General features: G+C 39.7%; 2 protein-coding genes across 2 annotated transcripts; both read right to left on the bottom strand.

The window, feature by feature from the left end:
• Positions 1 to 887: 887 nt before the first annotated feature.
• LOC141760724 (E3 ubiquitin-protein ligase TRIM39-like) lies at positions 888 to 11,648 on the bottom strand. Its single transcript, XM_074623787.1, has 8 exons — positions 11,548 to 11,648; positions 9,750 to 10,234; positions 8,837 to 9,028; positions 8,385 to 8,480; positions 5,296 to 5,529; positions 3,778 to 3,925; positions 2,619 to 2,645; positions 888 to 1,968 (listed from the first exon to the last, which is right to left on the bottom strand). The coding sequence occupies exons 1-8, from the start codon at positions 11,552 to 11,554 to the stop codon at positions 1,430 to 1,432; spliced, it is 1,728 nt and encodes a 575-aa protein (XP_074479888.1). The 5' UTR covers positions 11,555 to 11,648; the 3' UTR covers positions 888 to 1,429.
• A 1,951-nt stretch (positions 11,649 to 13,599) lies between these two features.
• LOC141761204 (E3 ubiquitin-protein ligase TRIM39-like) lies at positions 13,600 to 18,210 on the bottom strand. Its single transcript, XM_074624535.1, has 6 exons — positions 17,635 to 18,210; positions 16,297 to 16,392; positions 15,551 to 15,784; positions 15,303 to 15,450; positions 14,251 to 14,277; positions 13,600 to 14,144 (listed from the first exon to the last, which is right to left on the bottom strand). The coding sequence occupies exons 1-6, from the start codon at positions 18,208 to 18,210 to the stop codon at positions 13,600 to 13,602; spliced, it is 1,626 nt and encodes a 541-aa protein (XP_074480636.1).
• Between the last annotated feature and the right edge of the window lie 1,267 nt (positions 18,211 to 19,477).

Raw genomic sequence — 19,477 nt, 5'->3', positions numbered from 1 at the left:
ATCAGATAGAAGGTACAAAATCAAACATTTGATAAAAAAAAATAGAGAAGATGGCTTCATGGTCCTGGATATACAAAGTTTTAAAAACTGGCCATTGCAAACAATGTCAAAGTCCTATAGTACAAAATCTCTCATTTGGTACCCCAGGCAAGCCTCAACCTCTAGACAGTAAATGTACATCTATTTAACTTCATTTCTTGTATCTGTAAATTCTCCAAAAGCCTTATAACAAAGACGGAAAGTGCCAAGAGTACAGTCTTACTTAAACTCAACTTTCTCCTTGACACGTCCAACTGAACCAGGGCTGCGAAACGTAACAACCACTGGTCAGATTTGGAATAATCCCCTCTAGTCCTTCACGTTTTTACACCAAGATATCTGTTTATTTTATATACAATTTGACATAAAAATGTACATATATGAAGGAACTATTGACTACTTTTAAGTAACCAAATTGTTAATATTTCTCTGTAATATGTCAGTCAATAAAGTACCATCCATTTTGGTTTCCTCAGCGGCCTTCATAGGATCTGTATTGAGCCTGACGTTACTTAAGCAAATGAAATAACGTGCGCATTTGATGAGTAGTGGTCATGAGCAGATTAGGAGACAATGGGGCCTTGGGCACAGACATGCAAAAGGCATGCCAAGACACAAAGACTTTATAGATGTTTAGCCTCTTTTTGTTGTTGTTTTGTGTCTCTTGGTTGTCGTTATGCTTCTCTCCGTTGTTTTCTGTCTGTTTGTGGTTGTTTTGTGTCTCTTTGTAGTTGTGTTGCGTCTTTTTGTAGTTGTGTTGCATCTCTCTGTGGTCGTTTTGAGTCTCTATAGTTGTTTAGAGTCTCTTTGTGGTTGTTTAGTGTCTCTTTGTGGTTAATTTGTGTCTCTTTGGTCGATTTGAATCTCCTTGTAGTTGTTAAGCTTCTTTTTGTGATTATTTTGAGTCTCTTTGTGATTGTTTTGCCCCTTTTATTAGTCAATGTGAGTCTCTTTGCAGCTGTTTTGCATCTCTTTGTAGTTGTTTTGTGTCTGTTTGTAGTGTTTTGAGTCTCTTCCTGGTTGGTACGTGTATTTTTTAATGATATTTTGTAGGCGAAAGCCAGGGGGCCCCCTGGACCTGTGCCCGATGGGCTCGTTCAGTAATCCATCCATTTTAGTGGGTAGTTGTGATATGCAATATAACTTGCTTTGTTTTTATTTCATAATATTGAAAGTTATTTGAGGTAAAGTGCCTTTGCAAACTAATAAAACTGTCATAAAGTTGGCTCATTGAGAAGAACAATTTCCTATTTTAAGACCAAATAAAATAACAAATTCATCTGTTCACAATTTTTAAAAAGTATCTGCACTTTGCACCAAATCTTTTTTGACCTAAAGATGTAAAAAAAGTTAAACGTAATGCTGACTGACTTTTGATCGTCTGTCAGTCTCAGGCGTGTTTAACGGGGGTTATAACGAGAGGAGATAAGTTCTTCCCGTCCTGGTGGAGACAGGGGCTGAAGATCGGGTACAGACTATCGTTGAAGTTATCGACAAAGGTGTAGAGATGTAGGCGTGCTTTCACGTCATAGAACGAGATCTGGCCTCCTTCATAATCCAGGTAGATTCCCACTTTACTCGGCTGGGACGGCAGCGTTAGAGGCAGGCGGGACGACGCCAAAGCCTTCACCTCGGCGCTCTTCAGCCACAGGCACCAGTACCCCCCCTCGGGACTCAGCTTGATCTCACCCTTGCGGCGGGCCGAGGCGCTGGCCATGCCGAGCGTCCAAGCCGTCTTGCGCGCCACGTCCACCTCCCAGTAGTGTCGCCCGGAGCTGAGGCCTTCTCGGCCCATGACGAAGAGGGCGGGGCTGAAGCGTTTAACACTCTCAGAGTGGGCGGTCTTACGCTCTTCATATCTCACCTGGCGACCGTCGTCGGACACGACCAGGTGCCTCTGGGCCGTGGCAGGGTCCAAAATCACCTCACCTGGACAGAATAAGAGGCTGATTACATATCACAATACTGGGTTGTCTATGCCTGAACATGTCTGCTTGATGCAACAGAGAAAAACACATCATCTGCATAAGAACGAGTTCCTTCTAAAGTTGGCTTTTGACATAAACAAAGGGCCTGAATCCTTGGCTAAAACACAACCTAAACCAAATCAGTTCAGATACGTCTCAAAAAGTGTTCTTGGTCTTTGTCTACAATGAGTTTGAATAACGATAACTTGCTTTATGCCATAACTATGCAAATCACCGCACACCTCTGTATAAAATCCCAGACCTCTAGGCCTAACCTTATGGGAACTAGTGAGTTTTTAGTTTGTGATGTCCCAAACGTCTCCAAAACGTCTCCCAAGTGGCCAAATTGTGCCAATTGCTTTACTCACTTCTGTGACACTTCTACCATCATCAACAAACACATTCATGGCAACACAAAGCCTTGCATGGCCCTGGATTGAGCTGGTCTGTGCTGTGCAGAAGTGGCGTCATCTTGTGGACAATTTGGAGAACTGAACATTAAGTTTTGGTGCACTGCTCAAGATTGTCCAAAAGAAAAGACTCCCTGCCCCCAAACAAAGCATAAGTGGAAACTACTGATCAGCAAGCTTAACAGTTTAAAGTCTTACTTACTTGAATAGTTCTGTACCTTCCGGAGCTCTGAGAGAGAGAGAAAGAGAGAGACACAGAGTCAGCAAGTCATTCAGCTAAAGAGTCAAAGTCAAAGCAGATGGCACGTGTGGGTGGTAAACATGTAGGTCTAATTCAGAGCTGTAAATGCTCAAGACATGTGCTGCTGTCAGTCAGCTCTCCGCTGATTCCAAGTGGTGGTGATCTGTGGCATCAACACTGTCTCAATCTGTCCGACCGTCTTGCATGTGTGAGTGTGTTGCAATGATGAGTCACTCTTCTATTTCAAAGTGCTCATACAGTGACCTACATTTGGATGTTGCACAGGAAGTGTGTCTGGTATTAGACAAGGGAGGATGGGTTTGATTGTTACTTTGCACAGATAACTTGTTGGAATATTGTTTAGTTTCCTGCTTACTCTTATTTTGAAAATATACAGTAGGCTACATACTGTATATCCCAATTAAGGGGTCGTAAGATGATATCGATACACAGGAGTATCGCGATATCATGTGTTGTGATGCTGTATCGATTCTCAAAAACACTATAAATTATTAATTAATCTCATAAAATCCAGCCTTTTCAGAATAGTGGTCGGGTTTTAAAGCTAGAGTGAAGATACTGGCATCATATAAAACTAGAAAACCTAAGGAATCCTTTTGTACCAACCATGTCGTACTAACTTGTCACAAAGGAGGTCAAATAACGCAAAAAAATTGCGCTAAATTTTGGTGAGGAAAACTGGCTTGGCCATTTTCAAAGGGATCCCTTGACCTCTGACCTCATTTTAAGGTAACAAAAACACAATGATTCTTATTTTCAGGTGATTATACACCAAAGACAACATACCGATTCATATTGTATTCCATTTCTGCTGATAGATCCCCTTAAATGTTACACACTGGTCCTTTTAAGGAGGACAATTAAATCCATTTTAGCTCCAGAAGCCTCTTCAGAGCTAATCCCTTCATATAGGAACAAGCTAAAAGACAAATCCCACCAAATAATGGTTATTACAAAGTATTACCGAAACCTGCACATTGTCATTATTGCAGATACATATTACAGATAAATTCCTGTTTATTTACTTTCTTTATTTCTTGACACAGTGACAGATCTTTCAAAAATCACGGTGTTTTATCGTAACAGAGCGAGGAATTACCTTTCCCGTACAGCCTCTTGAGCTCCTCCTGGAACTTGTCCATGAGGACGCTGACGGAGGAGCTGATGGTTCCCAGGTAGAGGTCAGTGTTGATGCTGACCGCCGACCAATCGGTGGGCTCGGTTGGGGGCGTCAGCGTCGACAGGTTCTACAGGAAATGGGAGAGCGAGGTTAAAGGTGCAGTGTGTAGGATTTAGTGTAAGTTTTGGAGCGTTATTTAGCCTCCTTCGTGGAAGCTAGAATGACATGGTTGGTACCAAAGGATTCTTTAGGTTTACTAGTTTCAGATGATGCTGGTATCTTCACTCTAGCTTTAAAACTGAGCCCGCTACAACCTAAAAAATGCAAGTTGCGTTAATGCAAATTAGCATCAACGCGTTATTATTGCGTAAACTTTGATAGCCCTAATATTAACAAAAAAAATGTCTTGATTACTTAAAGGGACAGTGTGTAGGGTCAGGGTCAGGTGATTATACACTCATGAAAACATAGTTATGAATATTATTTTCCATTTCTGCTAATAGATGCCCCGAAATGTTACTCAATGTTCCTTTAAATAAGGTAAGGTGAAATTAAAATTGAATGATCCCTCAGGGGAAATAAAGTCTTTGCAGTGAATAAAAAACAAACTTAATCTGATTTAATCAGCTTTATGCGGTAAACTGTCTAAACAGAGCGCAGATTTCTCTCTATAAATCTAAGTAAAGAAGCATCAGAAGAGTTACAGATACAGAACAGTGAATGTATTGGTCTGTATGCTCTTAACTTTGTTCTGTGTTTGGATATGTGTGGCTGTGCTTCCTCTCATACTATCTGGGAAAACTTCAAAGACGCCTTTCATGAGTGAAAAATCAACATTTTATCTCCATAAACAGTCCGGGGTAAATGCACGAGGGGGGGCTTCCATAACAGCTGGCTCTGTTCGTTTGATGTTGCGTTACAAATCTCCTAGCAACTGCCGCTGGTGCAACCATGGAGGTTCTCTGGATAATTGGCTGTGTATGTGGATGAATAATAATGATAGAGAAACGGATATTTTAAAAATATATAGTGTTCCAGATTAGTTGGTAACATTATTAATAACAATATAAAGACTGTTAAGGTGGATATATTTTTAAAGTGGAACATCAGCAGCAGCTTACCGTCTTTAGGATTTTAACTAATTAGCTCCCTTGCTGTGTCCTAAATGCATATTAAGTGTTTTCTGTATGTAGGCTTCGCACTGGGAAAAAAATACTAATGAAGTAATACTTAATATGCCAGCATGCATTTTTAAAATTACAGTTGGAGTGATCTTGAAATATATCAAATATTGATCATTACCAAAAGTAAGAAAGAGAAAAGTGGGACATAAAAATGTATTATTTAGAAATTTGTAAATCATCTTGCAGCATTTCCTGTTTTTACAAAATGTATATATTTTGTACATATTTGAAATGTGTTCTTTAATCACAGCTATCTGAACATAAAAACATATTTGATCTAAAAAAAAAAAAAATTCCATCATGGCTGTACTACCTGCAAGAAGATCACTTTGTCCTGCGTCTGTGCGTAGGCCTCCAGCTCGTTGCTCCTCCTCCTCAGCTGGCTGAGTTCGTTCTCCAGACCTCGGGCCAGCTCCTGAGCGTGACGCTCGGCTTCGCGTTGCCTCATGGCGATCAGCTCCACCAGCTCCGCCTGACTCTGCTCCACCATGCGCTGCAGCTCTGCGTACACCTGCCAGCTTTCCTCCAGCTCCTTCTGAGAGCTGGCCTGCATGCAGAGGAAGGGATATGGTGAAGAGAGGAATGTGAATACGTAGGGTTTCGTCGAGTGCAAGTTCAAGCGAATTTTAGTTAAGATCAACTCAAAAAGGGAGTCCAGATAAATCAAATCCTTGAATCAAATCAAACAAATTTGCCTGATAACTTAAAGGTGCAGTGCGTAGGATTTGGTGGCATCTAGTGGTGTGGGCAACCTGTTCTCACTCGCAATTCGTCAAATACCGCCGTTAGGGCAGTGCCCCTCGACATTGGAAACCATCGCACGGAAGCACCCTTTAGAGACAGTTTGTGATGAACCAGGCTTTTAACTAACTGCAATGTAAACCCACCCGCGACATGGCCATTTTCAAAGAGGTCCTTTGACCTCTGACGTCAAGATATGTGAATGAAAATGTGTTTTATGGGTACCCACGAGTCTCCTCTTTGACATGCCCACTTGATGATAATCACATGCAGCTTTTCAATTGTATTATATTGTTCTTTTAAAATCCTACTTATGTGCCTTTTATACCCCCTCATGTTTCTTTTTTATGTCCTGTATAAATCACTTTAAATTGCCTTGTTGTTGAGGGTGTGATGGAGATAAACCTGCCTCGCCTTAAAGTGTCTGTTGTCTACATTGTTTACATATCTCTGACTGACAGGGTTAAGCCTAAAATAAAATCATTAAAACCAATTACAGTCTAACAAATGAACGTGTGAAATGCTGCAGTTTCAGTAACCGCAGCTCTTTCTCATGCGTCTGTCTGCCGCTTGTTCAACTGGTCTAACAGGTTTACGTAATCCCCCAGCCAGGCGTAGGAAACTACCAATCTTTTAATCTCAAACTGAACCTGGAAACTGTTGGTTTCAATGTTACGCTCCAATCTCCAGTTATGTTTATATTGTATATGTTTTATAAGCAAAATTATACTGTAATATATAATATAATAAGTTCATTTTGCTTACTCTCCAAACTTTAAAAAAATCCAGAGATGCATCATTGTCTGTATCTCCAAGTCTATCAGTAGCATGCAGTGTGTGATTGTACAGTGTACACACACACGCACACACACACACACACACACACACAGAGAGAGAGATGTGGACATCCTGATACCCAATCCTCTGGTAACTTAATCCTCACTGTAATTGTGAAAGTAGATAACAAATGTCACCAAGCAGGAAACCAAGAGTATCACTGAACCTGGGGAATTATTGTTATGGAAAACCATTCAAAACCTCATTGACATTTCACTCATTTTAATTCCAATCCTTTCATTTATATGAGGAAAAGCAGAGTAATCCTCCATGTTTTCAATCTCTTATCCTCTAGGTATAAGTTTTGCTGTAATGACTGTAGGTGAAAACAGGGTGTGGGAAACTAAAGGTAAATGATTAGGCTGGTCGCACCGGTTAGACGGCCTCAAGCGTAGACGCAAGAGAAAAACAAACTGCATAGGTTCATACCACAGAGCACGAGAGGTATGAAAAACACGTGGCCAACGTCCTCACCCACCACGTTGCGTAACACTTTACGGCGCTACATTAAAGCAGACGGAAAATATTTAACATGCAGTACATGAAGGAAAGTACAACAGACACATGACATGCTGGTTAAGAACCAGTTCTAATGAAATAAACTACTTTGCAATTTGGCACACTGGTTGACTAAAGGAACCTAAAATGTTTCTACTGTAAAATAACCAGGGCTGTCAATCAATTAAAAATATTGAATCATGATTAATCGCATGATTGTCCACAATTTAATCGCACATTCTTTATCTGTTCAAAATGTACCTTAAAGGGAGATTTGTCAAGTATTTAATACTCTTATCAACATGGGAGTGGGAAAATATGCCGATTTATGCAAATGTATGTATATATTTATTATTGGAAATCATTTAACAACACAAAACAATGACAGATATTGTCCAGAAACCCTCACAGGTACTGCATTTACCTTAAAATATGCTCAAATCATAACATGGCAAACGTGCCCCCAAACTGCATGTGATTATCATAAAATGGGCATGTCTGTAAAGGGGAGACTCGTGGGTACCCATAGAAACCATTTTCATTCACATATCTTGAGGCCAGAGGTCAAGGGACCTCTTTGAATATGGCCATGACAGTTTTTCCTAAAAATTTAGCGTATGTTTGGAGCGTTATTAGTGGCGTAAAAACAAAGTTCCGTTCATGCGTTATCACGTTAAATTTGAAAGCCCCAGATATAATACAGCCAGTTTTAGCTTTTTCAATTTGACTTGCCATGAAGACGTATAGCTTAAGTTTAATAGATTAATTATCTTGTAATGCTACCTGGAGTTGTTATTGTGCTTCATTATACCACCAGGTCCCATCTTTTTTTTTTTTTTTATAATATGTTGAAATGCATGAGGCTTTTAATTTGCTGTCTTTAAATGTATGAAGACAAATTCATTGGTTCATGTTCAATGTTTACAGCCGCTGTGTATTTATTTCTGAGGCTCACATTTACTGGAATAATTAACATTAAAAATTTAAATTTAGAATTAATCAAAAATAGCCTGAAATGACACAACATATTTTGTTATTGTTTTATTTATATAAAACTAGATGATACATGTCTAGAGGCTTATCCTGTAGACAATACATTTTTAACTCCTTCAAAGGATATATGTGGATTTGATCAAATAGAAGCTAGAACTGTATAAAGGCATCGTCAAAATAGCAGTTGCTCCTACTGGTCTTGTACTTTAAAGAGCTGAAATGTGACACCAGAACTTTCAAACATGCTGTGTTTTGTCATAACACACAATGATTCAGATGCTGGTTCTTATCTACTGTCTTCTACAGTGCTACTGTGGCCTTCAGCCGACTCACCTTGATGACCTTGATGGATTGTTTGATCTCGTCCAGTTTCTTGGCTCTCTCCTTGATCAAATGTTTGAGCTCCGACCTCTTCTTACCCAGATTACTCTGCGAGGGGAAAACCAAAATCGACACAGCTTTATACCATGAAACTCGCGTGACGGTGTTTGAAACTGGCAGTGAGGCTTTATCGGGTGCTTTTAAGGCAGGATATAGAATCAAAACCCATTCACATTAAGCCCTTCAGTCAATCAAAAAGTTAGTTGTGAACACATTTTTAAAGATTGACTTAAAAATTATATCATATTATGACTTAAATGTGTCATTTTTATTGTTTTGTATTATGATAAAAAGGTTAATTCTCTTTTTTATAGGCCTTTTTTTTATTAATACTGATAATAATTAGTTTTTTTTCCATTGCTCTATACCCTAACATTACTTAACAATTTGTGTCCACAGCTCACCATCTTCTTCTTCCACTCGTGGTCGGTGGAGACGATGTCGTGGGATTTGTGCGAAGCATCGGCGCAGGCCGTGCAGATGCAGGTGTGGTCCGAGCGGCAGTAGACCTCCAGCAGACGCTCGTGTTTCTTACAGATCTTCTCCTCCAGGTGGAAAGTGGGTTCGATCAGACGGTGAGACGTCAGAGACTTCACCTGGGGATTGCATAGTAAAAAAAAGGTATTTAATTTGGGGCATAACCTTTATCTTTCATCACTGTAAACTCACGTTGTGCACAAAAGCATTTTTCAATCCCACAAAATGTTATTTAAAGGGGACATATCGTGCTAATTTTCAGGTTTATACCTGTATTTTGGGTTTCTACTAGAACATGTTTATATGCTTTAATGTTCAAAAAACACATTATTTTCCTCATACTGTCTGTCTTAATATACCTATATTCACCCTCTGTCTGAAACGCTCCGTTTTAGCGCCTGTCTGTTTAAGACCCCCTACCAAAAAAGCCCAGTCTGCTCTGATTGGTCAGCGTTTTCAGGTCTTCCGCATCGGCGCAGTCACAGTTGCATGATTACAGCGCCACAACAGCTGGGGACTTATTGTGTGCATCAACTACACAGAGTTTAGTGCCACTTCTACCGGTGACTGTGTAGTTGTTATGCCACAACTACAGTTACAGAAATCCTGACGGCTCGTTTAAAGGAACAGTTTCTGAATACAGGTTTTGCGCATTTTTCCGCAGATTGAGCGTTTTGATACTTTCACAGTATTTATTTACCACCTAGACCTGCTTTATAATCAAAAAAGACATGGAAATCTCACTTTCTACAATATGGCACCTTTAAGATTCCACGAAGTCAAGAAAGAAAACAGATATTTATTATCTTGCAATAACCCTAAAGAAGAAAAAAAACAGACCTTTTTATGATGTCTGAGGTGGACCTCGCAGTATGATCCAGGACAGTTCACACAAGACTTGAGCGCCTTGACCTTCCTTCCGATGCAGGCATCACAGGGGACCTCCCCGGGCCTCGCAAACTCCCCAGTGTCAGGTGTCGGTGAGCCCCCGTGGCGCCCATCTGAGCTCAGATTCATCGTGGATCCCCGCGTGGCTCCCCCTCCAGCTCCCACTGCCTCTGCGGCTCCACCGGGTAGCATCAGCCCCTGGAACTGGGAGGAGATTTCAGCCAGGACCCTGTTGACGCTCATCTCGGGCTTTCTGGAGTAGTTCTTCTTGCACATGGGGCAGATGAACTTCTTGCTGTGGGTCCAGTAGCCCTGCAGGCAGGCCTTGCAGAAGCTGTGGCCACAGGGTGTGGAGACGGGCTCCACGAACACCTCCAGACATATGGAGCAGCTGAACTGATCCTCAGAGAGGACGCGGCCTCCTGGAGAGCTGACACCTGGAAGAAAGAGGAAGGAGAGACACGATATAGATTAGATGCACAAGTCTTTGTTACTAAGATCTAAGGCTGCCCCCTCTTAGGGCATACTGAATGACTTATTTCCAAGATAGTTATGAGTACATCTCTGGTAAACACAACATTTAAAGTGGTGCTTTTGTGTGATTCTTTGTGGAGAAACTCAGTTTTACAGATCTGTCGATTTAAATCATCCATCCAGTACAATGCACGCTGACGCCACACCATCCGCCGGTTCATCGCCCGCTCCGCTTAAATCAACTTATCGATTGGTTGCCAAAATCGTATGAGTGTTAGTCGACTTTCTTTGGTCGAGGAAAGCCTAACTAGGATCACAAGGCAGTCATGTCAAAGTCATGAAACATGAATTGCTGTCTGAGAAGGGATTTCAGGACAGCAGTGTAGCCGTTGAACTTGCAGATTTAGAAAAAAACACAATTTAAAGGTGCTAGGGTCGGTGATGTTAAAAAACTAGCAACAGTACTAGCACTAGATTTTTAGAAATGATCCAACCGAAAAACATTTTTTTTTATCGTCAGAGCTTCTGATTTATTGATTGCTGTCGGAATGTAAGGAGAATTTCAACAAATACAAAACAATATCTCTAAAGTCTTCCAACCCTACCTTTAATATTTGACTAAAATGAGGGTATTTGTTGTTTTTTTGTGTGCACAATCTGACAGTAAGTTGGGTTGCTGATATTGGAAAGAAACCCTTTGAGGCAAACCACAACGGTGACACTGACAAACAGCTGATGTGGTTAAAGTAAAACTCAAAGGTCAGTGTTGTATTGTCCCTTTGGCACTTGAATTCAGGTCATAAAGAGTCACAAATATTCAGCACCAGAGAACACAAAGTCTTTTCACACAAGCAGGAAGTGGATTTAAGAGTGTCGCCGTGTTCGGCGGTAGGTGAGAAACTATCTGAGGAATGCAGAAACTCAGGATCTTCTACTTCTCGTCAGCTCAATGCGTCAGGTTTAAAAGAAAACACAGCTCTTACTGGAAATATACACCAAACAACCACTGCTGTTGCCATTTAACTGAGCTTAAATAACTTGTTTTACGTTTAAGGCAAATGGACTAGATTTTACATCAGTATTTGTAAATGTAAAAAGAACATTTTGTTTACGATTTTAACATATCGGCTAATGTAGCATCATTATCATCTTCTACTGTACGTACTGTATGGGACACAGAATATAGACATACAGAAAAATGTTCTTAACAAACGATTTCACAAAACACACCATGTCATACAGTCAAAAGAATCACTGATAAAAACATGTAACTTACTCTGCATGTTTTCCTCTGACGTGGAGCAGTGTAGTCCTTCACTTTGTGTGCCTTGTTTTAAAGCAAACACCGACAGGTGCTGCACTCTTCCTGAAACTTGAAGTGGCCCTCCCACTCTCGTTGCGACACACCCAAACGTTCACACATGCCCTCCCTTTGTTATCACACTCTGATTTCTATGGCTCTGCGCTGTAGATATGCAAAACCCTAAAACCCTAGGACTGTGCTGTGCTGTTTTCTCCAGGTCGTTCTCTGAAAAGACTGATATCAGTGGGGCACTCAAACAGCTAAATGAATTTGATGTAGTTTCTGCTGTTCTATCATTCTAAAAGATATCAATTACTTCAAAATAATGGCACGCCAGAAGGTCTTATAGACAGGTGTATGAGATCATAAATTCCCTTTACTCGCCTTCTTTATGACTCTTAGTGTCACACTTATATCAGTGTCTAAACAATCTTCTTATCACCTATTCTTGTTGGGTAAAGTGTGATTATCTGAAGGTTAATTTTTATTTTAGAATGAAGAACAGCACCCGGTTGATCACCTTTACTCACTTTATTTATGAAATTTCGATCCCTAAACCTTCATCTGTTAATATTCATGAATTTTACAGCACATCAAATTTAAGACAAATTGTTTGTTTTAAAAATGTAGGATGAACAAAAAATCCTAAAGGCTTAACAAACACCAGAATAGTTAAAGCTATTCAAGGAAACATACATAAAGACCATACAAAATATGACACAAAAATCCAACAATAATTAAAACAAAATCAATTTATGGGAGATTTCAGTTTTTGTTTAAAGGGGACATGAAAAGCTTTTTTTTTGCTTTCTTAAAGAGACAAGTGCTAAAACGGAGCGTTTCAGACAGAGGGTGAATACAGGTATATTCAGACAGACTGTATGAGGAAAAATAAAGCGTTTTTTGAACATAAAAGCATGTAAATATGTTCTAGTAGAAACCAAAATACAAGTATGGACCTTTAAATGAGCATGATATGTCCCTTTAAAAAAATCTACATTTGGCATAATGCCTTTTAATTACACCCTGGGCGATTATTAACTTGTACTGTACAAAATGTACAAGCATACTAGAAGTGCTATGCTGTATAGAAATGTGAGTTACATACCATAAATACTTACTATTACACCTCATTATAGCTAGTAATATATCAATGTGACCAAAATCAAAATATGTAAATAAGAACATAAACACCAGCAAACAACGATCGCCCTAGAAATATAAGGTGTCAGAAGCCTTAATTGGTAGATTATGATGCTTTATATACTGTATCATAATGCACAATTAATGCTCATGGATAAAGTCTGTTTCTGATGACATATTGATAACTGTGATTTGACATCCCAGTCACACAGCAGTTTGGGAAATAGTCACAACATTTTTATCACTTTTCACTTTTCGAAGAAATACATGGTGGATGGGAAGGCCAAAAAACACTGAACTTTTGTCTAGGATACCACTGTTTGTGTCCCGTGTGAAACCATAAGTCAACCTTGATTTATTTGTCACGTAACTTCTGTACTTAAGTTACATTACTTCCGGTGTTATTGTAATCCAAACCACGATCTTTTTCTAAACCTAACTAAGTAGTTTAAAAAACAAAAAACGCCAGACTTTCGCCCAGGAGACCAGTGTTTGTACCCTGTGTGAAACCAAAAGTCAACGTTGATTTATTTGTCATGTAACTTCCGTACTTAATAGCACCACTTCCGGTGTTATTTGAACACAAACCACATCCTTTTCCTAAACCTAACTAAGTAGTTTTGTTGCCTAAGCCTAACCAAGTCAATCCTTTCCTAAGCCGAAATAGTTTTATTTTCAAAAGACTGGAGCTCTAATTGATACGTGCATCACATGTTGCTGGACATTCGTAGGAAAACGCCCATAAAATACATTGTTGAAAGTCATGTTGAACGTCACAAAAAAAAGGGAAATTTGTACACAAATCAAATAGATTGAATTTCGTGACTATTTCACCAACTTTCATGAGAATGTTGCTCAGGATGATAAATCTAGATCACTTTTTCATTTTGTGATCTCTACCATCATAATTTTCAGAGGAGCTACCTCCTTCTTTTCTATTGCCACACACGGATCAAATACGGGGTAAACCCTGTCTGTGAAGTTGCACTTGGTGAAGGTGAAGATGTGAGCCTCGGCCCCCACATCGAAGAACGATACCTGGCTCTCTTCGTAATCCACAAACACCCCCACTCTCTGGGGAAGGGGGGACAACTTTAAAGGGATTGGATTTTGCGTGTACACAAGATACTGCCCGTCCCTGTGACCTACAGTCCACAAGCCGTTCTCTGGAGAGGAAGTCACGTTTCCTCTCCTCGTCAATGTGCCAAAAGCGACTCCCAGCGTCCAGTTGGATTTCCCCTTCACCCCGACCTCCCAGTAGTGTCTGCCTGAGGTTAGACCTTGTGTCGCAACGGCAAAAGTGTTTTCTGTGAACCTCGCTGGGCCAGCTGGAACTTTTTGCTTCTTTGGAGACTGCCTGACTTCTTTCCCATCTTCAGAGACAATAAGCCAGGGCCCTGCGGTGTCAGGGTCAATGGTGATGTCCTCTGTTAGGATAGACAATGTTATAATGACATGTAACATTCAGATATACTGCATTTGAAGTTAAATATGAATAAAAAACATCCAGTTTAAAAGTTAAGGGTGACAAACCTGCACATTTCTGCACTTTCTTAAGCTCTGCCGGAAAGACGGACCACAATTAGTAATGTGATAAATTATGCTTTTGATGTGTTCAATGATACATGACCGCTCAATTCATCAAATCACCTTCAGTGTTCAAATCATCCTTGGTGACAACATAGGTTATCATTCATTTTTTTAAATGTGAGTTTTCATCAAACAACCTTCCACTCATCAGACGGTCAGTGACACAAATTCTGAAATATTGAACAAATGGTGGGATCACATTTTTATTAATTTCTAATGTTGAAAAGCGTCTACAGGTGTTGGATCAAAAAACTAACTGAAGGCAAAAGTCAGACCAAAGATCACACATTCACCACTCAGGTGGTTGTGATCTGTATTACATTCGATTAGTCTGTTGTCACGCTATTAAATAAGCGTTATCAGTCACTACAAGCACCATAAATGTGGGTCAGTAGGGGGCGGCTACACCCACTAATAGGTTTTATTATCTATTCACATGGGCGATCACTGAAAGAAGCTATAAAAGAACACGACAGCGACCTCTAGTGACCGTAGTAATTATGACATGTTTTTCCCTAAACTTAACTAAGTGGTGTTGTTGCCTAAACCTAAAGAAGTTATAGTTTTGTTGCCTAAAACAACAAAGTTGTAGTTTTGTTGCCTAAACCTAAAAAGTTGTAGTTTTGTTGCCTAAACCTAAAAAGTTGTAGTTTTGTTGCCTAAACCTAATGAAGTTGTAGTTTTGTTGCTTAAATCTAAATAAGTTACCTATAGTAATGGGCCAGAATTTGTATTGGTACCTACGACAGGAAAATCAACACAAACAATAAAAAAGAAAGATACAACAACAGATGTTATCTCTTGAGAGAAACAAGCAAAACATATTCATATTAAACTCTATAAAAACAGAGTAGAGTCTGTAGATTGACTCTCAATCATGCACATCACAACCACCTGAATGATGTGATGTGTTATACAACGGTTTGATCTGATGGTTGTTGAACAATGCCTGATGAAGAGCTCTTATTTCTAATATGTCTTTGCTTCAAACTTACCAGCAGCTGACTGTTGTTTAATCTCAAGGTCGATGAACTCTCTTGCATTAATCAAAGATGTCCGTATATAACCCAAGAAATCCACTCCATTAACGGGAATGCGTGGCCAGTTCTGAGTCGATGGTAGTGGGTAGGTTTGATTGAATGCCTGTTGAACGGAAAAACGGAAAATTGTTGTATTGTTGTTGATCCATTGATACATTCACATAAAAGACAAGATTATTATAGAAGATAATTCCCACACTGACCTCCACGAGCGTGATATGGTCTTCGATGCGTGAGAGCTGCTGTAGCTCATCACTTTTCCTCTCCAGTTCGTCGATTTCTTGCCTCAGCTCTTTGATGAGCTCTTCGAGCCTCTTCTGTTCAGCATCGTGTCTCGCCTCTATCTTTTCCATGAGCTCCGCGTGGGTCTCCTTGATCGACTGCATCACAGACGTGAACACCTGAACACTCGCCTCCATTTCTTTCTGTGCATTCACCTAAAGGTCAAAACAAGTAATTGGAGATGTGTAACCATGGTAACACGTGCCAACCTCATATGACCAAAACGACGGTTTGTAAGAATCAATGTCTGAATTAATTTAATATATATATCACGCCTAGCAAAGTAAAATATTATACTTACCGTTAAATTGAAGCCTTATTGATGTTACAGAGCTGTCCGTCAATTGTTTTAAGGGATTTTGTCCATTGCATTGTTGGATATGTATGCAGCCATAGTGTCCAGCGTTGCATAATGTAATATTTCACCGGAAATTGTATGCAATTTGCGTACTATTCGTTTCATACTAAGATTTCGGACATTCTAAAAAATCCCACATACTGTTTTAGTGTACTAAATAGCATTTTAAAAAGGAATTTTGGATGCATTATTAATTTGCACTTGATACAATATATAAACTTAGTCCAGCTGTCACATTGTCCATTTACCATGTGGTAAAAAAAAAGTGGAACACCATCCACCAGTGTCTTGTGTTGGGTTTGAACTCACCTTGGTTTGACTCCTTGAGTGGTTGATTTCTTCAATCCTCTTTTGCCGATCTTGAATCATCAGCTCCACTTCTCTCCCTCTCCTCTTAATCTGAATCTGGGAGGGAAATGAAAACATTAGCTGTAGTGGAAACACTTCTATCTGGAAAAAGCACATGTATTTATCATCATCCTACCGTAACAAGCTGTACTGTTAAAAGACTCTGACTCCTTTTTAACTTTCAGTCAGATAAAACCTGGCATCAGGGCATCATACAGACTGAACTCTTTGCCTCTGCTCTCCATTTCAGTGTTCAACACCAAGTCCCATTGTCTCATCATCAAAAGTAAGCTAATTTATGATTTTGGACCGTTATGACTTATGTTAAAGTGCCATTTTTGCTGTGTGTTTGAGAATATGTGGCCGCCATGCCAGGCTATGCCATGCTGTTGATGTTAGTCTCGTTAGATCAGAATCAGAATCAGCTTTATTGAGAACAGTAACCAGGAGTTTGACTCTGGTTATTTTGCTCTCATTGTACATACAGAAATAGAAATGCAGCTAAAAAAACAAGATGTCTATATAGGTCAGGGCGTTTCTGTAAATTCTTAACAATATTACAATAGTGCAGTGTGCAAATATGCAGTAGTAAATAAGCTATTGAATGATTAATGTAACAGGTTGCTTTATAAACATGACATACTGTAGGTGGAATCCAATTGTGAGGTCCAATTTCAGAGCATATCTATGATTGAGAGATTGCCTCCACATGGCACAATTGAGCACCTTTATTTGTCTGAGTGTTGTCTCAGCATGCACAGGCTGTTAAGTGCTGTCTATAGTAAAGGAGTTTACTGTTTATTGGACATCAGGGCTGGTGGCTTGATGATGTTCCACTAGTGTATACGCTGACATTTAATGGAATTTATTTTGAATTTAACAGTAATTTCCATAGACTGTATATAAGAAGTGGACGTAGTTACCATGATGTCACTCATTGGTTTGCGGACTACGGTTTTGAAGCCTTGAGTTTGGTATTTTAGCCGTTGCCATCTTGTTTTTTTGCAACCAGCAGTGACACGAAAGGGTGGAGCTAAGTACAATTGAACGCTGAGGACATTTTTAGGTGACCAAAATGTTAATATTAACTTTCATGAACTGATAACACACCGCGAAAGGTAACTTTTATTGAGTACTTTTAATACTCTTTCCACCTCTGCCTACTTTCAGGCAGTAGATCTGCATTTAACAATAATATTTCTGTATGACCTGTAAGATTTTTCTGCACAAAAAGGTGTTTTGTAAAACAATAGTAACCACATTAAACTCAGATTATCAAAACATGAACACCATTTTTACCATTTTGTGCTGTGACGCGGCCTCCGCCATCACAACTCGGTGCCGGCTGTGGTCGGTCTCGGCACAAATCTGACATATGAACGTGTCGTCCTTCTTACAGAACAGCTCCAGGATCTTCTTGTGCTTCTTACATATCCTGTCCTCCAGGTTCCTCACTGGTTCAATCAGCTTATGTGTGCTCAGGGCGGCTGCTGTCTTGTGAGGCTCCAGGTGACTCTCGCAGTAAGACCCCACGCACACCAGGCAGGACTTCACTGCCTTTAGTTTCACACCTGTGCACGCATCACACGCCACTTCACCGGCTTTGGCCTCGCGGGTTTCTCCGCCCGTCACCGGGCCTTCGCTTGTGATTTTAAAGTGGTCGACGACCTCTTTGAAGGCGATGTTGATCTTCAGCTCGGGTCTCTTGTGAAACATCTCCTTGCACAGGGGACAGCGGGACTCGTCGGTGCTGTCCCAGTACCTCTCAATGCAGAGCTTGCAGAAGTTGTGTCCACATGGAGTGGAGACTGGGTCGTTGTAAAAATCCAGACACACGGAGCAATGGAAGCAGCTGGCGTCCATAGTGTATGCCATGTCTGAAACTGAAGTGAACTCTTAAAATCTCTCAGCAAAAAACATGAACTGAATTATTGTACTTTTAAAGGCCAGTAGGCTCTTTATAGCAGTGGTTCCCAACCTTTTTCCGTAAGAGAAAATCAAGTAAACTGAAGACCCCTGACATATTTTATGGATTTTTCACATTATATTCAATGCATGACAATAAAAGTACAGAACAACTGATAAGCTGTACAATTAACCCAAATTGTGAATGCAATAACTGCAGGAAGTTTGTGTAAAACGATTGCGTTGGATGATTTTTGAGCAGATTATTTCCTGTGAATCATCAGCAGAGATGAATATTCCTGTTATTTTTAGGGACTTTTACTAAAATTCTCTGTCTGTATTATGTATTTTTTTTTTGTTAACAATCATAGATACTTAATAGGCTTCTTTTTTGACAATATTATTATTTTCTTTGCTTGGCTATCATTCTATAAGCTCTTTGGTTGGTTTAACTGTGTACTTTTCTAAAGCAGGACGAGTCTGTTAAGCAGAGAGGGAAGGCTCTGTGAATATAACTTATTGTATGTTCAGGTTAGAGATTTCAATGCCAATAACGATAGCAATACCTGGGCTTTGGGTATCGGCCGATACCGAGTACCGATCCGATACCAGTGTTTAATTAATAAGCTGTATGCCTCACTGTGTGGAAGTGACTGGGATAAATTTTTTTATGTGTAAGGCAACATCAGTCTTGACTTAAGCATCACTTTTCCTAACTTTGTAAAACAAAATGTAACAAATAAATACATAGATATAAATTTAGTGAATCGTTATTTATTATTAAAATAATAAATCGTACACCAACAACTTGGTAAAAAATCTTCAAAATTAACAGGAATTATAATTCAATGTAAACCTTTTTAATGCAGCAACGAATTGAATAGATCGGCCCCATTGTCACTGATACCCGATCCGGCTATCAGAGTCAGTCAGTATCAATGCATCCCTAGTTAAAAGCTTCTGCTCTCTTCAGTCTTTAGTGTAAAGCAGACTGAGACTTTTCTATTAAATCAAACTCGCAAATTCTATACATTATGGCGCTACCAGAGAAAGTCCCACGCAATCACTTTAGTTGGCGGAAATAAATGTCTTCAACAGGTTTAATGGAATGTGAATGGTTAAAAATAGACTTATCCACACTTAGGGTATACATAAAAGCATGAGGAACAGCTCAGTAGGAGGAAATATCTTTGGGGAAGGAACAAAAGAGTGTGTTACAGTACAGGTTATCCATATA

Source organism: Sebastes fasciatus, chromosome 22 (genome assembly GCF_043250625.1).
Source record: "Sebastes fasciatus isolate fSebFas1 chromosome 22, fSebFas1.pri, whole genome shotgun sequence".
NCBI classification, from domain to species: domain Eukaryota; kingdom Metazoa; phylum Chordata; class Actinopteri; order Perciformes; family Sebastidae; genus Sebastes; species Sebastes fasciatus.
Note: the sequence above shows the minus strand (reverse complement) of the source record. Positions and strands in the feature narration are given on the sequence as shown.

Bases quoted from the DNA above. Each gene is read 5' to 3' on its own strand.
- LOC141760724 (XM_074623787.1), bottom strand. The intron at 5,530-8,384 runs GTGAGTCGGCTG...CTCTGCATGCAG, and splicing joins AATCCATCAAGGTCATCAAG to GCCAGCTCTCAGAAGGAGCT. The intron at 1,969-2,618 runs GTAAGTAAGACT...TATTCTGTCCAG, and splicing joins GAAGGTACAGAACTATTCAA to GTGAGGTGATTTTGGACCCT.
- LOC141761204 (XM_074624535.1), bottom strand. From the start codon at position 18,210: ATGGCATACACTATGGACGCCAGCTGCTTCCATTGCTCCGTGTGTCTG. The intron at 15,785-16,296 runs GTGAGTTCAAAC...TTTGACCTTTAG, and splicing joins ACTCAAGGAGTCAAACCAAG to GTGAATGCACAGAAAGAAAT. The intron at 15,451-15,550 runs GTCAGTGTGGGA...TCCGTTCAACAG, and splicing joins ACCATATCACGCTCGTGGAG to GCATTCAATCAAACCTACCC.